Source organism: Thunnus albacares, chromosome 11 (assembly GCF_914725855.1).
Source record: "Thunnus albacares chromosome 11, fThuAlb1.1, whole genome shotgun sequence".
NCBI classification, from domain to species: Eukaryota; Metazoa; Chordata; class Actinopteri; order Scombriformes; family Scombridae; genus Thunnus; species Thunnus albacares.
In genome coordinates, this window is record NC_058116.1 from 22926073 (window position 1) to 22952105 (window position 26033).

The window sequence follows — 26033 nt, forward strand, 5'->3', positions numbered from 1 at the left end:
GAATTTCTCTTAACCTCCCAGTTCATTATTTCCGCTTGGATGTAGATCCTCGGTGTCATCAGTACTTCCTACAACTGAGAATAGATAGCTGTATTTTTCGAAAAAAAAGCCAATTCTCAGTAGCTTTGGTAATAACGGGGTGGTAATGGTGTTTTGGCAGCCAAACAGCCAATTCCTTTAGTCAAAACATAACAGGATATTGTCCCCACATTGCTACTTTAATGTGTGTTTGCTTATCTAAGGGAGAGGGGAACATACTCTGAACGGAGCAAACAATAAATGGCATTCAGGATGCTTTGCTGCAGAAAATGGGAAGCTGTGGCCCCCGAAAAAGCAATAAAAAAAGATGACTGAACGGTTTTGCCGGACACAAGGTGAAAGATTACTTTAGTACCCTTAGGAGTAGAATAATCTGAAACTCTTTGTTGGCCCCCTACGCTGACCCCCCCCTTGTGTTTTTCACAAAAAAGGTGTCAGACAGCTATCTACATAAAGTGGCTCCTCAGGGGTGTTTTTTCTTTTCTGTCCTCCTCTTTCATCACAGCTCTGTATTGCTGTTGGCAGCCACTCAGTCCTGGATGTTGTTTATTATTGATGCGCTGGCTCTCCGACAGCCTCTGATGTCATCGGTGGGCAGCGGGTGCCACAGATTCACATTCAGCCTGATCTGCCACTAACTCTTGACAACCCCGGGTCTCTGGACAGAGCTCTCTAGTTAGGTGCTTGTAGTGTTTCCACAGAAGTATTGTAAAGTAGCACTTCTGTCCTCTCAGCACCGACTGACTGGAAGAGTCAGTTTTTTTTTTTTTTTTTTTTTTGAAGCGAAGTCTGAAAGTTGGCAAAGCCAGCAGCCATTCTTTTATGGCTGGAAATTTGATCATCTTTTAAAATGGCAGTTAATGTGGATGTTTCTCCAAAATGTTCACTTCAGCGTAACATAAACTCCAGAGTCTCCTAAAATAAGATGTTTTCTAACCAGAAAAAATGAACGCTATCATCCAGCCAAACCCGGCAGTGAAGAGGATCTCAAGCAGCCTCAGCTGCTGAGCTCTGTAGTTGGTCTTTAATTAAATCATACTCAGCCTAATGCGGTGAACAGATGACGGTTCCCCTTTTTAATCAGGTACTATTGCACTTGGTCGGAAAGCTGTGTGCGGTTTCTTCATCATACACTTCCTGAAGCGCGTGTGCATGTATACACATGCAAATATTTACCAACATTGACTTGGTCACCATGGCAACTTTAAATACATGGTTAGAAGCCATATGAGCTCCACACAGATGTTGGGCATCCTTAATACTTTATTATAACAGGGTCAGCCATGTATTTACTACTCAAGAATACCCCACTGCACAAACATTTCCAGAGAAGACTATTGTTAGGGACGGACTTTTTGTCATCGTGTGTCATTGTTTCCTTTTTGTCGTCCCTCGCTCTTTTAGATCTGCTCGAGAAGTCACGTGTGGTGAAACAGCCAAGAGGAGAGAGGAACTTCCACGTCTTTTATCAGCTCCTGTCTGGAGCTTCTGACGACACACTCAGTAAGTCGTATTAATACTGGAAATTGGAGTTGAACGGAAGCATGAGTGTGTGTGTGTGTGTTTTTTTTTTTTTTTTTTTTTTTTTTTCTAAATAGTGTGCAGTTATATACACACACATCTGTACACAGGAAGTAATAAATTAAAACTGAACCAAAACAGTGGCTCGCAAGCAGTCATGTTCAGAGTAAACTAGACCTTTTAACTCTCATTGTTTTGGTTTCGTTCACACCAGAATGGAAGGAAAACCTGACCGTGCACTTTGAGTCACCTTATTTCTGGGTTTCGGATTTATTCATTTCATTTCTATCCACCTAACTGTAATCCGAAGCCAGCAACACACCAGTCTTTGTGTAAAGAAGTAACCTATGCAGCTGGGGTAAAAAAACACATTGCTGATGCATTAAGGGCCCACTCTTCCTGCTTAACAAACACCGCAGAGAACAAAGACTGGCCGTGAAACCTGTTCCCTCTATTTACTTTTCTGCGGACAGAGGGCATTGTTTTATGTCCTGAACACAGGAGAACAATGTAATGGTCATTCACTCCAGAGTACACACATCAGAGGGGCTTGATTCAGCTGTAGTTAATGCAGCCGCTAATGAAATTCGACACATGCACCCACGAGAGGAATGGATTTCTTTGCTACTACATAGAGGGCTTTTAAGAGGGCTATTTGATCTTCCAGAATAATGTTCACAGCAGTAACCCAGTGAGTGCATATACTGTGTAGAAATTATGTTTGAAGTGACAATGGCCTGGGGGTTAGATAAATTAGTTCCAGGGTATCACCCATTTGAATCTTTGCGCCATGAAGTGCTTTTTTTTTTTTTTTTTTTTAGAAGGTACTTTAAAGAAGCAGATTACATCATTACAATATTGTGGTTTTTATCAGGCACCTCCCAGCTGTGAGTGTGTAGGTCTGTAAACGCATTACCTTTCCTGCTCACCCTTGCATTTAATGTAAATAATCGCCCTCAGCCATGCCGCTTGACCAATTGTAGTTTTTAAATGGTAACCACATGGTTTGTGTGTGACAGGGAAGCTGAAGCTGGACCGGGATTTCAGCAAGTACAACTACCTGAGCCTGGACTCAGCTGTAGTCAACGGGCTGGATGATGCAGCCAACTTCAGGACAGTCAGAGTGAGTACTAGCTGCATGTGCTTATGCATTATAAAGATTATAATGGTAAAGTTTATTTGTATAACACCTTTCAAAAAACCAATGTTACAAAAGCGCCTCGCACAGACGGCAAACAATAAAAACAGAGTTACTGATAAAATCAAAAGGCAGACACCAGTAAAACCAGTATGTTACAAAGTTCTTTAGATAAACATGAGATAAACAATCTAAAGTGCAGAGTATAAAACATAATAAGATGGCACGCATAAAAGAAAAAAATCAAATTTGTTTTATGAAATGACTTAAAAGAAGTTTTGATTTGGTGAATCTGAGCTCCTCAGGCAGATCATTAAAGAGTTAAGGTGCCCCGACAGCAAAGAAACAATCCCCTCTGGTCTTAAATCTAGCCAGCAGGTTCCCATACATGTTTTTCTTTAAGGATACATTCACAATTTGTCAAGTCCGTCTTAAAACACCAGTCAGGTGTCCATATGAACAGTGAAACAGGTTTTGCTCGCTGTAATCGTTCCTTCTGTTCATACTGACCATTAGAAGATCTCTTCCACATGTACTGAAAATGTGATGGGAGACGAAATCCACAGTCCTTGTTTTGAGTAAATATGTCTTTAAAGGTTTATATGAAGATAATATGAGGCTTCAGCAGTCTGAGTTACAGTATTTTTAGTAAAAAAAAAAAAAAAAATCCCTATTTGTGGCTGGACAGACAGTGTTTTCCTGTTCAGCTGCAGTGGAAGTAACAAACAGAAGGAATTTGGCACTAAAAAGAGTACAGAAAGTAACTGTGAAAGACGATGACTTGATTTGACAAATCTGGACGGCTGAAGCTTCATATCAGCTTGAAACAAATTTTTAAATCGTTTTGCACAGGAGGAGGACTGTGGATTTTGTCCCCCATCACTTAACATTAAAAGTGCATTATGAAGGGATGTCTTAATGGCCAGTATGAACAGGAGGAGCGATCAATCACAGCAAGAAAAACACATCAATGTGCATTTTAGCACCTGAATATTATAATATTATACTTTAATGATGTTAAACTTAAGCCATAATATGACCTAAACCCAACAGTTCTCATAAGCACAACCTCAAACTTAAAGTATCCCACTTGAAACCTGAGACCTGAGACCTGATAGAGATGGTCTCACTTTATCAAAAAAGTGCTGATAATGTTTTGTTTTTTTTTTAAACCACCAACCGACTCGCACGCAAATGACTCACTCATCACACAAGCGCCGTCTCGCCCCACTACCATTCAGCACCGACTGTCTTTTGTTGCATAATTCTGAGTTAATCAATACGCTGCACAGAGGTTAGAGGCGGTCTGAATACTCCTTATCTCCCGAACATAACAAACTAACTAAAGTGTCGATTGTAAAATTGTGAAAACTCTCCTCCCACCTGTTGCAAAACGCTTTGAACTTTGAACTGAATCTGTAATCGAAAGTGAACTTAAAACCTGAACTTCAGGTTTGTATTGATTAAACAAGGGAAATTTCATGCGCACCATTTAATACAATATCAAAACAACAGCGCAGGGGCAGCAGAGCTTTGTTGGGGAAATCCACCACAAAAAAAAAAAACACCCTCACCTGCTTCCTATTTGTATTTGAATAAAGTTACACATGCGGGATCTCTCGTCCGCATGTGCAGCGCCACTCCTCCTCCTCGTCTTTACCAATGGCGAGACAAAGGATGTTGTGTCTATAAGAGACCCCTTCTACCCCGACCTCTATTGTTATCAGTCCCTGCTCCAGCATGCTCCACTCAAGCTACCGTAGAAGCCTTTTGCAGTCTGTGTTACGTTCTACTGTTCTCGTTTCCCCGTGTTTCACCACATCCTGCTTCTCATCCCCTCTCCTGTTGGGTTTTTTTTTTTTTTTTTACAGTATTCCCCGTACAGCTGTATTTCACCAGCGGAAACACATGCGGACATTCTCACTAAACAATGAGTTCCTCCACATGGCCTTCTCTCTTACTGCCAAACATGGCCACACATTTCCCCCCCCCCCCCCCCCTTAAAACATTTAAACTTTTAGATACATGTTGTCACAACAATAGAATTTGGAGTGGAGTACCACAGCAAACTAGATTGTGGTTGTGGGTTTTTATAACACAATCATCTCAAGCACTTGAGTTCATTGTCTGTTTTGTCAGCTCTGTGAAGGGACTTGTTTCATATTTTGGCACTAGTGTGATAAACTGGGATTCACTTCAAAACAGTTTATTTATTACTTTGTGCAAATGTAGTGTTTTTTTATGAATAGATTGAGCTTATATGTGTTATGTTTTTGCATTTCCTTTTTCTTTGCTCTTTTTTTTTTTTATATGTTATGTATATTAAATGTACTGAGGTCTCTCAGAAAAGAGATGCGGTGTGAAGAGACTGCTCTGGAGAATTAAAGGTTAAAATTAAGATCTGGTTGACACATTTAATTGACTGCTGCAGCTCTGTCTTATTCAATCTTTTACAAATACAACTTTAGACAGTGATGTCTTTGATAAGATGGAATTTATGCCTGCAAAAGACGTTTGTGTTGAACATGTATATCCTCATTTGTCACCTGATTACCATGACAACACCAGTGACAGCGCCGTCAGGTTGCAATGATAATGTTTCAGTCATATTAAACCGTTGTGTTTGCATAGACACCATCACAGTACGTTTATAGCTTAGTTCCCGTTGTGCCCATGTTTTCCTTTAGGATTCAACAGCTGATCAGTGACTCACTCATTCCTTTTTTTTTTTTTTTTTTTTTTTTGCCCTCCCAGAATGCCATGCAGATCGTGGGCTTCATGGAGGACGAGGTGCAGTCGGTGCTGGAGCTGGTGGCCGCCGTGCTGAAGCTCGGCAACATCGAGTTCAAGCCGGAGTCTCGCTGCAACGGCACCGACGAGAGCCGCGTCAAAGACAAAAACGGTGGGTTTGACGGACAGCAAACAAAAAGCAAAAGAGTCCCTTTTTACAACTAACTTCCTCCCTGAATGAAGTGATTCAGCAGCATGGTAGTCAAGAACTGTGCTGTCTGGATAATTAGGTATGAAAAGATAAATTAGGAGAGCTTTATAATTGTATTAATTTTTTCATTATAGTGTTATTATTATGATGCTTTATTGTGAATTGTACACAAAATCCCTTTGGCCCACAGGCCCAGTTGACCTGATGTTGAGCCACTGCCCCCTATTGGCTGCTTCACTCTCCTCTGCAGTCCTGCTCACCAAATATTTGTGTTTTATGATTTGCGTGACAAGAGCTGTGTTTATCACTCCCACAGCTGTTCTCTTTAGGCAAATATTGCATTTACATATTTTCCTCCAGGACAGTGGAATGATCCAGTTTCACTGTCCTTACTGACAGTTTTGCAGAGAAAACACATTTGTGTTTTTGTTTTTTTGGTTTTTTTTCATATGACTCAAAGACCGTCTTGTTGAGATCATGTTGCAGCATGTTGCTTGCTAAGAAGATGAGCATAAATTGAGATGGTTTTATGTTTGTATGTATTTAGCATATTATTACAGGAGGTTTTAAACTGCAACCATTGATAAAATGTTCCATCAGAACAAAGGAGCAAATTTCAGTGGAGTATACAAGTGGTGATCTATATCTACAAAAACATATCTGAGCATAAGCTTAACATAAAGGAGGACAGAATAAATAAACCTGATAAACAGGTTGCTCACAAAGTTTAAATTCACAATAGAATATAGAATAACAACATGGATCACAAGCAGAAATTGTTCATTGTCAGTGGGTTTTTTTTGTGTGTGATTTTTTTTTTTTTTTTTTTTTTTTTTTGCAGATCTGAAGGAGATGTGTGAGCTGCTGGGCATCGAACAGTCAGTGCTGGAAAGGGCGTTCAGCTACCGTACAGTAGAGGCTAAGCTGGAGAAAGTGTCCACTACCCTGAACGTTGCCCAGGTCAGAGGGATAGTTACAGTTATATGCATTTCTTGCATTTCCTGCTCCTTGTTGACATTAATGCACACACACACACACAGAAACACACACAGTGCATAAAAAGGGCAATTTCTTCCCCCTGACTTCCTCCGCCGGCTGCCGACTCTCATCCATGTCAATTTTACGAAAACCCCTCCATTATAGATGAGCAGTGTTCCTTCTGGAAATTCAAATGTAGGTCATATTTTAGAGGTTAGTGAGTTCACTCAGACTGTTAAGAAGTGTTCATATAATGTGGAGGCTGTAAACATGGGCCCTATGTCCAAAAGCAGAAGAAGAAATGGTTCAGAGAATCACCCTGACCTCCAGAATAATGTTACCATGCAGTCGGTGTTGCCCTTTAATCTTCACTGTGTTTGTGTTTATCAAGGTTATTTTTTTTTGTGTTTCCTAAATGATTGACTTGCTGGAAATTCAAGCGATAACTTCCTGTTATCAGCCCTGTTATATTAGGTCTGCAAAGAAGAAATACACACTTTTAGTTAGTAAAAAATGAATTGATGCATTTTCTCTTTGTTGCTGCATTTTCACTTCATCAGGATTATTGTGTGTTTACTCACAGGCCTACTACGCCCGCGATGCCCTTGCCAAAAATCTCTACAGTCGTCTCTTTAGCTGGCTAGTTACAAGGATCAATGAAAGCATAAAAGTAAGTGATGTGCAGAATTTCAGTTATTTCATTTGATTTAATTAGTTATTCTGTTATTTTTCCTTTTTTTTTCATGACAGTTTGAAGTGGTAGTACACCACTATCCTCCTCTATTTCTAATACTGACAATATCGTCTCCCTGCAGGCACAAGCTAAAACTCGCCACAAGGTCATGGGTGTGCTGGACATCTATGGCTTTGAGATATTTGAGGTAAGAAAAAATGGCCAGATCAAACCTCGATTAAGCCACAATCTGACCACCAAACATTTTTTTTTTTATCACATTTTTAAAAGGAATTTTCCCCAGGCTGCTTGCATGTGCGTCGGCGTACCTGTGAGGAGCTTATCAACAAGAACTGAGAGCTGATAAAACCATATTCAGATCAGATTAGTTCAGCTTTATTGCTCCCAGGAGTGAAATCATTTTTTGTGGCGATGTGATTCCGACACTAAAATCAGCATTTCACAGTGGGGAAAAACGGACAGAGCATCAAGGCACTTATGAATACACACTTATCATAGACATCATAAACATGTTATGGACACAATATCAAAGACATTGCATAGTAAACAGTACATAGTGGATACCTTAGTAATGTTGCCAACCACATAGAAAATAAACAAAACACAAAAACAGTCAAGTGGACCAATATTTTGATATTTTTTTATATTTTTTTTTAATCTGACCATTATGTTCAATACATAGCAACTGATGCAGCACCAGACATTTGAGTATCAAGTGTTGTTTGGTTCAGGTGCATGTAAATGAGCATGTGCATGCAAACACATGTCAGAGAGTTTGAGTGCACTGTACAGACTAAATGGGGATGGAATAAATGTTTCTTGTCCTATTGCTTGATGCCTTCAGCCACCCTTCCCACCCCCCACCCCCATATGTTCATGTCTTTCACATATCCCTGCTTGTTCACTCCACTCACTCTCAAGTCCTTCCTCTCCTCTGACTGTTGTGTTGTGTCTTGGTCACCAGGATGGAGTAAGTAACACCTGCACCAGCCTGTTTTGCTGTGCCAGTGTGCATGCTGTGATCTTAATTCAGCTCCTCTTTTTTTTAAAGACAATTCAGGGGGTGCTCCTGGTGCGCAGCAAAGCCACACGGCTGAAAACACGCTAAAGACGCCTTTGCATCATTTGAATCAGGGCATACACATGGCTAAAACTAATGTGATCTGATACATTAACAGCCCCCACAATAAATCTAAAGGTTATACTGCTCAGCTTCTGTTGAAACAGTTTTAGGAGATGTTGATTGAACTGTGTGGTCATTCTGGAGGCTTAAATATGTGTTAAATATTTGTCCACCTGATGTAAATTTGAAGGATTTATTGTAGGGCTGTTGCATTAGACTTCATTAGTTTTTGCTACTGTGCGTATACCTAATAAACTGGCAACAGAGTGTATTGCAGCTCTATTGAATAGATACATATTAGACCGATGCTTTAGATGTTTTGGTTGTCAAACACTAATACTACACTGAGAGCAGCACAGAAATCAATTTCTTAACATGGGTTTGACAACTTCATCATGATTAGTATGTTTATTGCATATGTTTGCCATAATAATAAATTGAGAGAAATCCAAATGAGATTCTTCTTAAAAGACAAATTTTTGTATTTATAAAATCATTTAGGGCCAGTGCTCCTTCTTAAGTATGGCATTTAATCAGTCTTTGCTCCCAACATTTTTCTCCGGAAATGTTGTTGAGGTTAAATTAGAAAAGCAAAATATTAAATCGAGGGACTTTCCCCTACCCTGTGACAAGGGAATACACACTTATGAGAAATGATCCCATTGTCTTCAAATGTAGTTTTAAGATGATTACTTCCTTAAGCTGCTGTAAACCGTTGGTCATAAAACAGCACAAGGTCATAATTCAGCCTGCTGTCTGCTGCCACTTGGGTATACACATGTATCTATATGCTATTGAGTGTGTGTGTGTGTGTTTGTGTGTGTTTATTAGGGGTGAAGGCGACTGTGGTTTCTCAGTTAAAGGAAATGAGTCTTAAAATGAATAACCGATCTCCTTGTGGCGATCCCATTTCCTGATCACTGAAAAAACTCGCCGTGTCCTTCACTCTACAAGCTCTTGGACTAAACACGCTATTCTAACCGCCATAGTGTCTTTTAGCAAATAAATGCTAACCTAACCCCGCACACGATAAGATCTCCCAGGAAGCATGACTCTCTCGTCAACGGGTCATAATTGACAACAATATTAATTGTGTAACGTTGGGAGTAAAAGGTTTTCAAATGGTTAACACTCCATCAATGTTTAACGATGTTGTATGACCGTTTACAGGAACTTTTTTCCCTGATAAAGGTTTATCATAAAAGTTCATCAGCGTACATCAGCAAGATTTACTGCTATCAGTTGTCAACTGTCCAGATTGATTAAACGTGTGTTCAGTAATGGTTGTCAAAGTGATGAGGCAGCAAATCGTCAAGTAGAAGAAGAAGAGCTGCAGGTTATAGTTTTTTCAAACTGGATTATTACTGATATTATATGCCATCAAGAATCCACCGTATTGAGACTTTTTGTTCTAACAGAATGTAACGTCAGAAGCTCTGCCAGACTAATTAAAATTCTAATTAAAACTGGCCATGCATTAGAGTTTGCAAATGTTTCCATGAGAGTTAGAATCATTGAGGATGTAGGAAAAATGTCATCCCCGCTCCAGAGCTGATACAAAATCTGGATTGACCGCTGGACCGAAGACGGTCTAGCAAGTATGTTTTCACATCTGTAAACACAAGCTGTCCTCACTGGACCGCTGCACACAAACAACTGACCTCTTTAATAAACAGCAAGTTGGACAAAGATGTGAAAAAGTTTTATGGAAGCTTCAGTCAGCTAAGAGAAATGAGAAAATGGTGCAGGAAAAAAAACAACCCCTAACATTTAAGATTTAATACAACCTTTAGGGTGCATTTTGTAATTGTAAATTGTGAATTACAGGAGAAATGACAAGAACCAAGCTCAGAAATGTAACAGATTCTAGTTTCCATTTCATCCAATAACATAACACTGAGTTCAGGCACATCCGGACTCAGCCTATCGATTAACAATAGCTGAAACTAATACGTTTTTTCCTCCCGCCGCTGCTCCCACAGGACAACAGCTTCGAGCAGTTCATCATCAACTACTGCAACGAGAAGCTGCAGCAGATCTTCATCGAGCTGACCCTGCGTGAGGAGCAGGAGGAGTATGTCCGAGAGGTAAGTTTTTGTATACTCAACATTCACACATAGAGCAGAGTAGCACACTTGGATAAATTGCCCATCGAGCCCAGCCTGTAGCCCTGCTATCACTCTGTCACCTGCAACCGTACATTTACATCGTTCAACATGTCAGCACTCAATTTGTTCAGCTGACAGTTCATCGTTGCAGGCCCCGCAGCATGATCTCAACCTGGTCATGTCACTCATCTGTTTAACCTCCTTATGCTATTTTGGCTTAAATTTGCATTCTTGACCTCGACCCAAACACATTTCTAATTCATATATGTCTTTATATCCCATCTCCATCTTCTGCCACACGCAGTTTATTCTCTCTCCCCGTCTCCCTCTGTGGATCGTCTGCGACGGAAGTGATCCCTCACTTGAGCAAGAGTAAACACTCCCCGTTGTGGGCCTTTAAGCTCTGTTTGTTTTTAAAGCTCTATGCGTATGAGTGCTGCAGCGGTGACCCCCACACCCCTTCCCTACTGACACCACCACCAATGATATTCCGCTTCTGGCCTCTGTCCAGTATATTGCATGGGAAAATACCACAGAGGCCTGGAGAAAGGAGGGGAGGTCCACCAATCAGGAATTTGGCTGATCACCCATCAGTTTAAGCCACACCTTCCCTGCTTCCCTCCCCCCTTCAAAATATCTGTCACATTACTTACATCAACTGAAGCTATGTTCCCAACCCTTTAGGAGCTGTGAATTAAAGGTCGACAATGTGGGTTTTTTTTTTTTTTTCAAGGAGCAGTGGCCTTTTTTTTTTTTTTAAAGGGCTGGATGGAAAATGTTTTCCTCTTCAGAAAAGCTTTATGTTCTCTCCTCACTCAGAGACAGACACGAGTAAAACTGAGATGGAGACGCAGCAGGAGAGAGAATATAACATCGACCCAGCACAGCAGAGACAAATACGGCTAACCATAGAACTGTTTTCTTTTTTTGTTTTTCCTCCACTCATTTAAAAGAATTAGAAAAAATGTGTCAATTTGTATGAATGTGTCAGGTCAGTGCTGTTTGTCTAGACTTGGTGTAACCTCAACTTATAACAATGCAAAACTCATTAGGATTTAGTTAAGAGGGAGAAACACATCGGAGATAAATTCACAGCCACTATCTAGCCGGCCAGACACACCATTTGTTTTCCGTTTTCAAAGTCAGGCTGTGGACAAAACAACATCTTCCTTTGTCCCCATGCCAGACAGACTTGCTAAAAGCCACTTTGGTCGCTCATTCGGAACGTGCTGTAGATGTTTTGATGGCTGCATTATTTTGCGAAGCAATCACCAGTGGAATAAACGTCCAGCTCTGATTCTTTATCATTATTAACGTGGAGCGTGGCTTGTTAATGCAATGTAAATAACTTTTTTTTTTCTGTATGAAGCATTGTTGGGCACAAATGACAAATTTCTCAAGCTATAGGAACAGAAAATGCACCTGTGAAAATGAGCTGTTTAACAACTCTGGTTGTCTAGATGATGGACATCATTTGTGGCTTCTTCAGACTAACTTCAAAAGGTTGGAAGGTGGTCATACTATATATTTTGCCATCATGTGGTGTTGTGGTACATCCAGTACTGTTAGTTCTGGCTTATTAACTGTTCAGAGCTGTCTGTGGAGCACTGCTGCGTAGTCTACAGTACTTACAGAGTTAACGATGAGATCAATCTTTAATTAAGTAACTTTCTTTCCTTAGATACACGACCAGGTGCTCAGTGTTGTGTTGACACACAGGGACGTTCAAGATTATCTCATCACACACTCACTCCTGCGTGGGTCTTGCTGACGTGGAAAATATTTCTTTTTGGCTCCAGATAGAAAAGCCATTGTATCTTTTGACCTTAATTTCTTTTGTTACAGGGCATCGAATGGACCAACATTGAATATTTCAACAATGCTGTTATCTGTGACCTCATTGAGAATGTAAGTCAGTTTCTCAGTCCCGAGAAACCACACAAACCAACTCAGCATAAATCCACATTTTGAGTCTGGCCTTGTAAATTGAAAGTAATCATCAACAGAAGCATGATTATTCCAGCATTTTGACCCAGGTCAAAAAGGCTTTTGTAGCACTTTTAATAAAAGTGTTTTTCAGTGGTCAAAAGCCAATTTCACAAAGTAATACTGTTACATTTATAGTGCAGTATCAAACTGTTTATTACTGTGAATTTAAACCACTTTCATGTCTGTGCACATTTCTTTGCCCAGAACCAAAACGGCATCTTGGCCATGTTAGACGAGGAGTGCCTGAGGCCTGGGACAGTCACTGATGAGACCTTCCTGGACAAACTGAACACCATCTGTGCTGAGCACCAGCACTTCGAGAGCCGCCTCAGCAAGAATTCAAAGTTTCTCACCGACCACAGCCTGCCACACAATTGCTTCCGCATCCAGCACTACGCTGGCAAGGTACCGGACAGGAGTCTACAGCAAATGATGAAGACTTTTCAGATGAAATGCTTTATAGTTGTTAATGTATACACAGTTGTTAAGAGAATGCAAAAAAAACACTGAAGAGATTAGAGTCATGTTATGATGGTATTATCCATGATGCAGAAATGGGCATCAGTGAACTGTGAAGGATCACAAAACAAATGGAGAAAGGTGTAATGCTTAGTGTGCAGCCAGTATGCATAATTTAAATTTTTTGTTCAGTTGTTCCTCTTTTCATGAATTAATAAAAAGAAAATTCATTTTAGTAATTTAGTGTTTTTCATTCTTCTGTCTGTATCAAGGTGCTGTACCGTGCCGAGGGCTTTGTAGATAAGAACAACGACCTGTTATACCGGGACCTGTCACAAGCCATGTACAAGGCCAACCACAGCCTCATCAAACAGCTGTTCCCTGAAGGCAACCCAGGCAAAGTGAACCTGAAGAGACCACCAACTGCTGGATTCCAGTTCAAAGCATCCGTGGGGACGCTGATGAGGAACCTGCAGACCAAGAACCCGAACTACATCCGGTAATTTATACAGAGAGTATATCAGTTATTATTGTGTCAGTCTAGGATATTATGAGTATGTTTTGTGTGTGTGTGTGTGTGTGTGAGAGAGAGAGAGAGAAATTTTCTGTTATTGTTTAAAAATGTTGGCCCCAAAAATAGTGCTTTAATGGAAAATGACACAAACCTCCCATGCAATAATTACTGATATCCATTACCATTTTAAACCCCCATTCTACCATTTGATGAGTAGAAAACAAGGTATAATTCCCCCCAAACAGTCTTTTTCACCTTAGTATTATTGACATCAGCTATGGCATAACCACACTGTGACATAATAAGTCTTTAAAGTGCTTCTGATGCTTAAAGATTCAAGACAAATATGCTGTCAATCTTGAATAAGCTGGAAAAACAATAGCTAGCCCATATCTGATTTTTAAATAAAAGGATGTTATCAGATCATCACAACAGTCTAACCTCTCGTCTTGTCGCCCAGGTGCATCAAGCCCAACGACAAGAAGGCATCCCACATCTTCACCGAGTCTCTGGTCCGCCATCAGGTGCGCTACCTGGGCCTGATGGAGAACGTCCGTGTGAGGAGAGCAGGGTACGCCTTCCGCCAGGCCTACGAGCCCTGCCTGGAGCGCTACAAAATGCTCTGCAAAAAGACCTGGCCCCATTGGAGAGGGCCTGCCAGGTAATTGTTATATTTACTCCGAAGCAGTTAAGTTATGCGGCAGGTGAGGGGAGCAGAGTGGGGGGGGCCCAGTCACTGGAAGGTTGCCAGAACAAATCCTGCCGAGGTTTTTGGTGAGAAAATAGTGACACTGGAAACTAAGCACACTCCCAGGTGTCTTTAACCGAGGCACTGAACTTCTAGTTACTCCTGATGGACCGACTCTGTGACCAGCGCTAATAGGTTGTAGCTGGAGCGGTCAGCTCCCAGGTGTGATTGTGAGGACCTGTGTGAATGTGAAGCAGGTTGTTACTGGAAAACAGCTCAGAAGACTTTCCCTGGATAAACCAAGATTTATATATAAGACTAGTTGACCCAACAGACTAACTTGTATATCTTTTATTAAGCATAGTGTTCGCCTTGATGATTATAACTTTATTATCTCATATACATATTTAGTAATATGCACACAACACATCAAAGTCCTCTTAGCCTCCTCCTAGAATCTAGTAGCAGTTTTGTCACATACCACTTGTTCACCATTGACAATTTCCTCCAAACCACAACATGTTGAGACATTTCATCCTTATCTGTCTCCTCCGTTCCATATCAGCCAGACTTGCATGTTTCATCCACTGTGCTGGTAAAAGCACTGATTCCTATCTTGTGCTTTTCAGCCATCCGTCAGTGCTTTGTGTGGTTTCCTTATACCCTCCTCCCACATGTTTCTGTAGATATTTTGCTATCTTCTTTTTATCATTTTTTTGTCCATTTCCTAAACTCTTTGTAATCCATGCTGTTCTCCTCTGTTCTCTCCTTGTTCATTTGTGCCCATTACGTGTCCAAATTCTTATTACCGCTTCTATACATTTGTGCTTGTGTTGTTTATAACCACTTGACATGTGAAGGGTGCTTTCAATGACCTCTTTGACTCCTCTGGTTTCCCACAGAGAAGGAGTAGAGGTGCTGATGTCTGACCTTCAGGTCCCCACTGAAGAGTTCTCCTACGGCCGCTCCAAGATCTTCATCAGGAACCCAAGAACGGTAGGAACCACACAGTAAAACACAAAATTTATATCCCTAAAATTATGTTCTTCCAGTTTTGACATCTGCTGTGTATCAACTAAACGCTTGATCTGGTAGATCAAGCTGTGTTTGAATGTTTAAAGGTTGAATCCAGTGTGCTCAACCGCCCTGTTTTCTCACAGTAAGATGTTTGTAAAGCAGGGTGGGCTGTACATCGAGCCCCCATTTGAGCAATTAGCATGCAACCACCACTCTGAAAACACATGGTTTCACTTATCCATCCCATCTAACATGGGAAATGAGCGTCTTTACTCCACGCTCGTAGGCTCCTCAAGCCTGCAGCATTTGAGTGGACCTTCTCCCCACCCTGCAGAAGACCAAACAAAGCTTGGAATAACATGATCTCATAGTGGGAGAATTTTTTTGTTTTCCCCCCTCTAATTGCTTTCTCTGTCTGATCAACTTATCTCCATTAAATGTATCTGCCAGCTGCAAAAGCACTAAACAAAGCAGATTTTAATCCATATTCCCAGATCATATTTGTTTTGGCTGTTAATCCAATGCAGCCACACCTTTTTGTTTAATTGTCATCAAGGTTTTGAGAAATTCTTTATTAGAAAACAAAGAATAATGAGACCTTGCCTAAACTAATGTGGCATCTCCTGCTTATCTAGACACAACGCTGATTAAATTCAGGTTAATGTGCAAACAAGATTAGACGACCTGGCATTGAGAAATTCTACATGTATTTTCAAGCGGTGATATCAAATGACCCGAGAATCTATGCCAGCAGATGAACCAATTGCATGAGTTTACAGCAGAACAATAAATGGTGTACTCACACCCCCTGATAAAGATAAGTTAATAGGTAATTTTTTATTGTCTTGCCGTAAACCAGAGCAATAAATGTGATGATTGTGGTGATTGGACTTTGTTCTTGATATCACTGAATCAATATTTGCCATGATAAAATTAAAAAAAAAAAAAATTCTATAAAGATAAACTTTGCTTTCTCCATGATGGTGTTACAGATGTTAAAAAGACTTCCCAGAAGAAAACCGTCTTTTGAAACCCCTCTGCACTGTATGTAAGGGTGTTGTCTTCTTCTCTCTCTTGTCTTCTCTGCAGCTCTTCTTCTTGGAGGAGAGGAGGAGGCAGTGCCTACAAGACTTGGCCACACTCATTCAGAAGATCTACCGCGGCTGGAAATGCCGCAGCCACTTCTTGCTGCTGAAAAAGAGTCAGATCGTGGTGGCAGCGTGGTACCGTCGATACGCAGTGAGGCTCTTGTGGAATTAAAACAAAAAAAAATACACACCTAGCAAGAATTGAAAAGACAAATAACTGATAAAATATGAAGTGTTGTTAATATCTTATCTACTCCTTTTTCATCTCACAGCAACAAAAGAAATACCAGAAGATCAAGAGCGCCACCACTGTGGTGCAGTCCTACACCAGAGGATGGCAGGTGCGCATTTCTCTCTCTGTGTATTCATTTTTGTTCAGAATAAAATGATGCAAGAAGCAATGCGGAAATCATGACATAAACAACATTAAAATATTTCCACCAGGCCCGCAAACTCCTGAGAGAGCTGAAATATCAGAAGAGATGTGAAGAGGCAGCAACCACCATCGCAGCCTACTGGCACGGCACCCAGGTACTGATGCATTAAAGTGCGGGGGGGGGGGGGTATCAGAGAGCGAGGAGCCTACCTCGACAGAGCATCAGCCTGGCTTTGATCCAGGCTTTTTTATTCATGTTGCAAAAAAAAAAAAAAAGACCACTCTTGAAGACTTAACAGTATTTCCTACATAAATCTTCATCTCATGCAATGCTCCTGCTAATGGCTCCACTTTATTACAAAAATTATGTTCCTTTCTAAAAATCTTTCTATGCTTGGTGTTTTTTTTTTCTGCTGTATTCCTTTAATCCTGCCTCTTTTTGCTGATCACACAACTGCCACTTCTTCTTCTTCTTCTCTTTTTTTTTCTCTCTACCCCGCCCCATTCCTTTTTCACTTTCCTTTCTCGATCCTTTTCCTTCTCACAACCTGTCTTACTCCTAACGCCCACCCGCATCCCACCAGGCTCGGATGGAACTGAGACGTCTAAAACAAGAAGCGCGGAATAAACATGCCGTGACAGTAATTTGGGCATACTGGCAGGGAACCAAGGTATTTCAACCCAGCTGTAGTGTGTCCCTGTCCCAGCTGTCTTGTCATCCCTGTTCACCATATCCCATCCCATTTCATTGAAAGTGCCTAATAGAGTAGCTGCCCCTCTGAATTAACCCCAATCCCGGTCCTTCTGTTATCCACTAGCCTGAATATTGTGCCTTATTGTTGTTTTTGTTCTGTTTTCTGTTTTGTAGCCGTTAACCGCGCATGCAGGATTGTCTTGAAAGTTTGCAGATTGACATGTTGTGGTTGTTAAGTTTTGTTTTTCAGTCATGGCATCATAGGCATATGCAACCGAAATTATCTCTGAAAAGCAGCTACAATGAGATCCTTTAACATGGCTCACATATTTTGAATTTTTTTTTTTTGTCTTTAGTTTGTTTTCTATCTAATATGTTTTTCTTTTATTATGTGTTTATTATAATTTGTTGCCCACCACACAGATCATTTTCACTGTATTCTTTACCCTAGCTCATGTTGAGGACTCTCAGTAAACTGATATGCCTACAACAAAACACAGAGAAGCTCTTACGAACAAGCATGGAATAATGACAATATGATGGCAACGAGCATATGTGTATAATTACAGCCACTTCGACTTGTCGTCTCCACGCATAACATACCATTATTTTATCAGCATCTACATTATCATTTCAGATATCCTTTGTTGTTGTAAAAATTAATATTTTATTTCAAGGTCTCATAACGCTGATAACTATCAATTGAGGCTCATTATAGATGGCATATAAGATTATTCAGTGTTGTATGAGAACTTTGCTCTTAGTAAACAAGGCTTCTTATTCGTCAACATTTTTACACAGCTCTAGATAATTTTAATAATAATCCAGCTTGTCACACCAGCAAATAAATAAAAGTTTCCGTCAAAAACATGAACAAAATACAGAGGCAGAAAACACGAGCAGCACTCAACCGGCATGTTGATGTTTAAATACACGGTGTCCCATCTCTTGACATCTTCTGTTGTCTTTCGTCAATGTTTCCTCCATAACGCTTTTTTACACCTACGCAGTATCTCACCGCGGACAATTAACTTTTGATTTCCATTGAAATTAACCTCCTCCACAACTGCCACCGCTTTTCATCAGGCTCGGAGGGAGCTGCGTCAGCTGAAGGAGGAGGCGAGGAATAAACATGCCGTATCGGTCATTTGGGCCGGCTGGCAGGGCACCAAGGTATTTGGGAAGCCTGTTGACTTGACTTGTCGTGACTTGCCGCCTCCATCGACCCCCACCCACCCACTCCCACCCCTCCCATCCCCACCCCCAAAAAACCCTCAACATATATCCATCAGTCTGCTTACCTCATTCTAAACATTACATTTATGATGCAAGGCAGTACCAGACACCCTTTCACATACACTCAGACTGTCGTCCCCTGGATGGAGTCTTACGAATAGAAGCAAAACAGTTGTTATTGCAGTTACAGTCCTATGTCATTGAAGGTACAGTCACACACACACATCAGACAAGTCTCTTCCAGGTCATGTTTTTAAATGTGTTTTCAGCTCCTTCATCCAAGGTCCATGCCTCTCCACTGCACGCTGCCTGCTCTCCCTGCACGATTTCCTTCTATTTGTGTAGTTAATGCATGTTTTCTCTTCGTCTTGCAGTACTGTTTGTCTTTTTAGATGGAACTGTTTGGATCCTTTGAGGTGACCTCTGCTGCCTGAGTTGTGACTTTTGCTCTTCTCCTGTTTCACTCAAAGTTCCACTAAAAAGCTCCAAGTCTGTTTCCCTTACAGAGACTCCCCTGATAAATGTTCATGTGACCCACAGTGTCATGTTCGTTTCTGGAGGCGGGAATAGAAGAGCTGTACTTTTTACAGTCTCTTGATGGTCACACAGGGTTTGAGTGCAGTGGGTGTGGGCGTGTGCGTGTGTGTGTGTGTGGTTGTGTGTGTGTGTGTGTATGTGTGTTTTTTGATGTTTGCTCACCTCAGGCAAAAGAATGTCTCCCTCTTCTTCCTCTCATCTTCTCCTGCTTCATTTTTTCCCGCTCCTTGTCTCCTCCCGCCCACCCCCTGAACAGGCTCGCAGGGAGCTGAGGAGACTGAAGGAAGAAGCCAGGCGTAAGCATGCTGTCGCTGTGATTTGGGCCTACTGGCAGGGACTCAAGGTACCTACCAGCCCCACAGCGCAGCTATCACCATCACGTCTTGCCACCCACTCAACACCCCTGACCCTCCTCATCCTCCACAATCATCTATCTTCAGAAAGCCAGTCTCTGCCTTGTATAGCGATCACACTTAATTCATAATGGCATTGTTTCAAACTGTGTGCAGCTTTTGACACAAATGTCCCAGAGGTTAAAGACATTGAGAAACAAGTTGTTACATGTGGTTATCAGTTGATCTATTACATCAACTCTTGTTGAAACTCGCTGACTAAATATTCCCACCATCAAAACAGTAAAAAAAATGTCCATAATCAACACTGAACTATACTTTTACAAAGATTAATATAGCATGAACAGACGTAGATTTATTTACATCAGAGTCAAGTATTGTTTTTCTTGCTACAGTTTTTCCCCTAGTTTTGCTTCTATATAGAAAGCCTAATCCCCTCGCCTTCGTGTGACTTTCTTGTGGGACTTGCAGGACTTGTTGTCCTTGAACATTTATCCCTGAGCCACCAATACGGCCCAGAGAAATGTATTTAACACAACAACTCTGATCTCTGAAAACAAAAGAACATTTTCAGTTTAACCTGGTGGTTTTTCTTTGCAGAGGTTTTGAGACTTCTTCCCACCAGTCATTGCTCAAAACACTGAAAAATCACACATGAAACAATGTCCTGGTTACTGGTTATCATTAGAAAACTCTGACTAGAGGATACGGTAAAACAGTTAAGTCTAAACATCCTCCTGTAATTCCATAGTTCAGATGAAATGACTTATTATTTAGGGACAGACGCTTTTTACTGGTTTTTGAGGGTTTCAGTTATAAACCAACACCCTGACCGACATGGCAGAGGCTGTCTGTCTGTTTCCGATCTGTTCTTTTCTTAACATCTTACTCTGTCCTGTTTATCTGTGCAACTAACCCTCATGTAAAGCAGCGCCGTTTCTGTACGCAACACTATTTGTTTCACCTCTTATTTCTGGCATATAAAGTATGTGTGTCTGACGTTTTGTTGATTGTGTTCCGTGTCTGCTTGGTCTTAGAAGAATCGCACTGGTCATTTGTTGCCGTGTTAATCTTTTCATCATTTTAATTGACCAGCCTGCACCTCACAGTACACAGTGCACCTGTTCACAACTCAATTTGTGCAATTAAAGTCAGCATGAAGGTCATGTGTCATAACCATCATTGAGTTTTCAGTAATTAATTTGAAGCAATCATTGTAATTTTAATTAATTTCAGCAGCTTGGAGGTAACTCCGTCTGTTCCAGGTGTTTGGTGTTTGTGACTAACCAAATGTCTGTTGTTCTAGTGTGCTGTTTGTGTAAATCAGTGTCTTCCCTTTCTTTCCCGCCTCACGTCAAAGTAATAGGTGACAATATGTGTTTGACAGTTTACTTTTTTTTACTCATTTGCTGTAACAGGTCCGCAGAGAATACAGAAAATTCTTCAGGGCAAATGCAGGCAAGAAGATCTATGAGTTCACCATCCAGAGAATTGTAAGTAGAACTTGAATATTTGCTTGAAAGCTTAATCGAATAAACGTAAACACTGAAAACAATGATGTATGAGTGAAGGAATTTTGTTGTTGTTCTTTTCAATATTCAGTAAAAATGTAAGTTACCCCCCTACATTCAGAGAAATCAAACTAGATTCCCTTGTGTCTGTTTTTTCTAGATGCAAAAGTACTTCCTGGGACTGAAGAGGGACTTGCCTTCCATGTCACCCATAGACAAGAGCTGGCCCTCCAGGCCTTACCTCTTCCTGGACGGAGTCCACACAGAGCTCCGGAGAATCTTCCACCTCTGGAGGGTCGGTCACAAATAACCTGTCATTTCATGATTTATACAGTCAAAGTAAATATCGTCTGTATCTGGTAGACGGATGCCTAGTAGAACGATGTCAGCATTTCAGTCATAGACGTTTGTCAGATATTAAACTTATGATATGAAATAGCATTAAGTACCAGAACCTCAGGCTGCAACAACCAGTCGCATAAGTAGTCAAATCATAAACGTGTACCAGCAGTGATCCTGTCAATGATTGATCAAACACATATATAGATTAAGATGAGCTATGCATGACAAGATCCATTGAATACAATAGAAAATATTGGATGTGCAATACACTACAAGATGAATAATATTAACGAGAGTCCTGTATGTGAACTTTTCATTTGTGTTTTCAGTGTAAGAAATACAGGAGCACATTCACAGAGGAGAAGAAGGCAGTGTATGAGGAGAAGCTGGAGGCAAGTGAGATCTTCAAGGATAAAAAGGCTCTCTACCCGAGCAGGTACCTGAAATCTACTGGAGCAGAGTTCTGTTTCTTTCATGGCATAGGTGTATATGAATAATATGTATGGACACATGGGGGGAAATAGCTCACTTTCTGATGAATTAGTTAAATGAGTTTTGTGAGTCTCTTCCTTTTTTGACTCTGTGTTCTCTCTCAGCGTGAGCCAGCCCTTCAAAGGAGACTACCTGGAGATCCGCAAGAACCCCAAGTACCAGAAACTGAACAGTGCTGTGGAGGAGAAGGTTCTGCTGGCTGATGTGGTCAACAAGATCAACAGGGCCAATGGCAAGGTAAGAAAGATGGCACACACTACAATATTTAGTTTGTACAAGAGCTGAAAAGTCAAAAAAATATAAGCTGTGATCACATCGTGACCTGCTGTTTAGAGTCTTGCTCCACTTTTCGGCACAAGCCTCGTTGAGCACAAAACTATTAGGTTGTTTTGATGTGTATTTCACCCAGCTTTACAACAATCTGATGCTTTTTTGACATCCTAACAACTGACATCATATTTGCTTCAGCAGATAGCGGACATTTCTTGGATAGATGTATTATTTCTTACTCTTAACCCTGCCACAGAGAAAAAAAACAAACAAAAAAAAAACAATTTCAGCCTTTACATCTGCCTTTTGCCATAACGTGGAGGTGAGAGGCACAATTTCAGATTGACGGACTGGATCTGCTCTCATTCGCAGGGTACAGCTCGGATCTTCCTCCTGACTAAGAACAGCGTTGTCCTGGCTGACCAGAAGACAGGCCAGGTGAAGGCCAGCGTCCCTCTGCCGGACCTCACCAGCGTGTCAGTCAGCACACAGAGTGATGGTTTCTTCGCTCTCAAACTTAAGGAGGTGAGGGAGACCTGTTGTGATTTATAGTTGTAGTGGAATTATGATTCAGATCACGTCAAAGGAATAGTCCGACAATTTGGGAGATACACTTATTCCCTTTTTTGCCGGGAGCTAGATTGGAAGATCAATACCACTCTCCTTGCAAAAAATATGGAGCCAGAGGGGGTAAGGGATTAGCTGAGCTTAGCGTAAAGACTGGAAAAAAGGTGAAACAGCTAACCTGGCTCTGTCCAGTATCTGGTTTGTTCTATCTGTATTAAACATAAAAGTAGTATCAATCTTTTCACTATTCCTTTAAGGTCTGCTTAGACACTAATGTTGTTAAATGGTGGTCAATTGTGCATCTGTGTTTTTGATGCCCGTTCCATCATTATTTTGCTGTAGGGGTCAGCCTCAGCCGTCAAAGGAGACTTCTTACTCAGCAGCGAGCATCTGATTGAGATCATCACCAAACTCCACCACATCGGCTCCACCGCTGCGGACAGGGAGCAGCTCAACGTTGACATCTCAGATGAGTAAGAGAGCATGCAGAGTGCTATTCAGTTTTCAGGCTGAAACGTGTTAATATGCATCTTCCACCAGCATCCTGTTCAATGATGTTTTCTGTACAACAGGTTTCTGGTGCAGTTCAAGCAGGACAAAGTATGCGTCAAATTCATCCAAGGAGTCGCCAAGAACGGCAACAGCGTGTCCTGCAAGCGTAAGAACAACCGCCTGCTGGAGGTGTCAGTACCCGCAACAGCATAGAGCTTCCCCCTCAACACCTCTCCAGTGCTGTTCTTGAGTGCTCAGATTGGGCACGATTAAAACACCAAACCACCATCCACTCCGAAAACTCTGGTCTCAAGAACCATCACCCCAGTGCCCACAATGGGCCCAAAAATGACAGTGCAGTTATTTGAGCTTGTTGCGATTTTTTTTTTTTTTTTTTTTTTTTTAATTTTGTTTTTCGTTTTTTCCTTCAGTCTCTTCTTATCAGAGTTACCATGGCACCACTATAGCTGTAACCATGTGCCACCTTTTTTGGCAAAGAAAGCCCTTGTCGGGGTTGCATGCCACAGAAATTTGGTGAAATGTTTCAATGGTGTTTTGTAAAACTGGGGTAAAGAGTTGAAGACGGATGAAAAAAAAAAATCTCGTGGGCACAAGAGATTTTTGTATACCAATGGTGATGTTGATAATGATTGTTCTGCCTGTATGTCGAATCAGTCTTTTGAGATAATGTTGTTATTATAAGAACCTTGTGACAAGCTCCAGCCTCAACTGGCCTCGACTGATCCATTTTTAAGTATCTCTGTCTTAAAATGTGAGACGGATGGGGAACTTTTGGGCTCGGCCTGTCAGAATTAGTGTCTCTGAAGAGAATACTGCACTTGTCTTCACCTCGGTGTAACCAAAAGATGATGACCTGAAAATGAATTTGATTGTATGTTGTATTATTTTCTATATATTTTTTCTGACAAAAAAAAAAGCACAGCGGGCAGTTGAGGAGTCAAATGTAATTTGCTATATTATTGTAAAACCACTTTTTGTATCCGCAATTCCTATGTGCCATTGAACAGGTCCCATGACTTGTCACGTGTCAGTGTACAAATACAGACATAGAAAAACCATATAGGTGATGGACCCTGTTCAGTTCCTGTTATTGACAATATGATTGCCAGCAAAACTCTTTGAAAGGGGGGGTATATCATCCTGTAGTGGCTGATTCTTGTCATCTTTGACAGCACTGCACATGTGATCAACTTCCATTATTCCCTACTAGCACAGCACAGTACAGTTTGTGACCATTTCCAAGCTTTATTTAATCTCTAAAGAGTTATTGTAAACTGAATCCAATGTTTTGCAAAGGCAGTAACACGTAGAATGTCATGTATGAATCAAAGAAGCATTATGTGGGACTTGATTAAGGATACTGACAAAGGCAGTGCAGACATTCCAGTGGAAGTATACCCGACCACAAGACGCAAAGGTACCCAGACCCTTTGTAATGTCCTCACCCGATTTTAAAGCTTTCAGTTTCTCTGGTGCAAAGTGAAACCCTTGACATTGATATTTCTTTTGCGTGCAATAAATAATGTTTTTTTTTCTCTTGATTATTCTTTTCCTGGCTAAACAGTAGTGACCACCAATAGAAGTCGCCATCACAAGCTGTACATAGGCTTTAGGCTGTAGCCCTGGCATGGACAAAGGGTTTCTTTAGTATCCTAACTTTAAATGCTGTGTTTATGAAATAGCTGTTTTTGCCACTGCAGCTTGAGCTATTGTAGTGCTTGACCCACTCTGACCTAATGTTTATTTTTCAAGGGGGAAAGACCAAATATTAAGCACACGTGACCATAGATATTTTTGATGTATCAGAAGAAATTGAGCAATTACAGCTTTTCCACCTTTCGAGTACTCGGTATATATTTACACACAAGCCAAATTTGATTATCAAAGAAGCAACAGTGCGCTATATTTTCAGGTATGTTGACTATAATCTTTATTTGGTTGTACTGGTAGTTTGTACTGATTTCTAAGTCAACCAGTGGTTTCTCTGAGGGAATAACACTTGGTCTAGTCGTGTTTTGCAATCCGATGTACCTTGGTTTGTGGCTGTTTTTTGTATTTTTTCATGTCACATACGACATAGGGATTTGAGAAATCGGTTGTTCCTGTCCCTTGCACAGGAACAACTGAGCTTAACGCCAGTCTTGATGTATTTGTTCCTTGGCTCTGCACAGTTTAAATGCAATTTTGCTAAGGGTGACATCTCCCTCCCCTCTCCTCTCTTCTGTGTTTTGTATTTGAACAATGGCTAGAACTGCAAAAATGATGTCTGCATTCTTGTGTGCCTAATGTAAACCTGTGCTGAGACAGAACATGGAAATGTTTCAATAGAACTCAATGTAACATTTACAAGTAATCTTTTTTAAATTAAATAAAGATCAGTAATAAATAAATGTTGTGGGAGTTTGTGACATTCTTTGCATTGTTATTATAGTATTTATTCCGGAGATACTAATTTTAGCCATTCACACATACCCATAAAGGACATTTCTGACCCTCAATTGATACTGAATGACAGATGCACAATGTTACAGGGCATTTTCCATGTACAGAGCCTTTTGAACAGTCTTTTTATCTAACCTACAGTGTACAAGCAACAGTCTAAATCAACCACATAGTACAACAGATTATTAAATCTCACATTCCTGAGAGGGTCTTGGTTGCTATTTATCAGCAGTATCAACAGGGGGGTTGGTTGGGACTGAATAGTCTTATGGGGCTTAGTTGCATTGGGGCTGGGCAGGCAGGCCTTGTAGTCAAGCAGCTGGCCAGATGTTTTCCATCACATCTGGGGAGAGCTGTCCTGGGTTAAATTCCGCGGCTTGGGGAGCGCTGCCGGCAACAGGTC

At 40.9% G+C, this 26033-nt stretch overlaps 1 protein-coding gene across 3 annotated transcripts in view; it reads left to right on the forward strand.

The window, feature by feature from the left end:
• Positions 1-25578, forward strand: part of myo1b (myosin IB) — a 64895-nt gene extending 39317 nt beyond the window's left edge. The window contains exons 8-32 of one of the 3 annotated variants that reach the window (XM_044365052.1): positions 1444-1542; positions 2580-2683; positions 5453-5600; positions 6481-6599; positions 7201-7287; positions 7433-7498; positions 10417-10521; positions 12388-12450; positions 12736-12936; positions 13263-13489; positions 13965-14165; positions 15095-15188; positions 16299-16448; positions 16570-16638; positions 16742-16828; positions 17258-17344; positions 18454-18540; positions 19397-19483; positions 20912-20986; positions 21165-21299; positions 21676-21782; positions 21943-22075; positions 22481-22633; positions 23018-23148; positions 23248-25578. In XM_044365052.1, the coding sequence (XP_044220987.1) occupies positions 1444-1542; positions 2580-2683; positions 5453-5600; positions 6481-6599; positions 7201-7287; positions 7433-7498; positions 10417-10521; positions 12388-12450; positions 12736-12936; positions 13263-13489; positions 13965-14165; positions 15095-15188; positions 16299-16448; positions 16570-16638; positions 16742-16828; positions 17258-17344; positions 18454-18540; positions 19397-19483; positions 20912-20986; positions 21165-21299; positions 21676-21782; positions 21943-22075; positions 22481-22633; positions 23018-23148; positions 23248-23380 (2948 nt within the window). In that variant the 3' untranslated portion in view covers positions 23381-25578. The remainder of the gene's footprint in view (positions 1-1443; positions 1543-2579; positions 2684-5452; positions 5601-6480; positions 6600-7200; positions 7288-7432; positions 7499-10416; positions 10522-12387; positions 12451-12735; positions 12937-13262; positions 13490-13964; positions 14166-15094; positions 15189-16298; positions 16449-16569; positions 16639-16741; positions 16829-17257; positions 17345-18453; positions 18541-19396; positions 19484-20911; positions 20987-21164; positions 21300-21675; positions 21783-21942; positions 22076-22480; positions 22634-23017; positions 23149-23247) is intronic. The other 2 variants (XM_044365053.1, XM_044365054.1) reach the window with 2 other exon arrangements.
• The last annotated feature ends 455 nt before the right edge of the window (positions 25579-26033 follow it).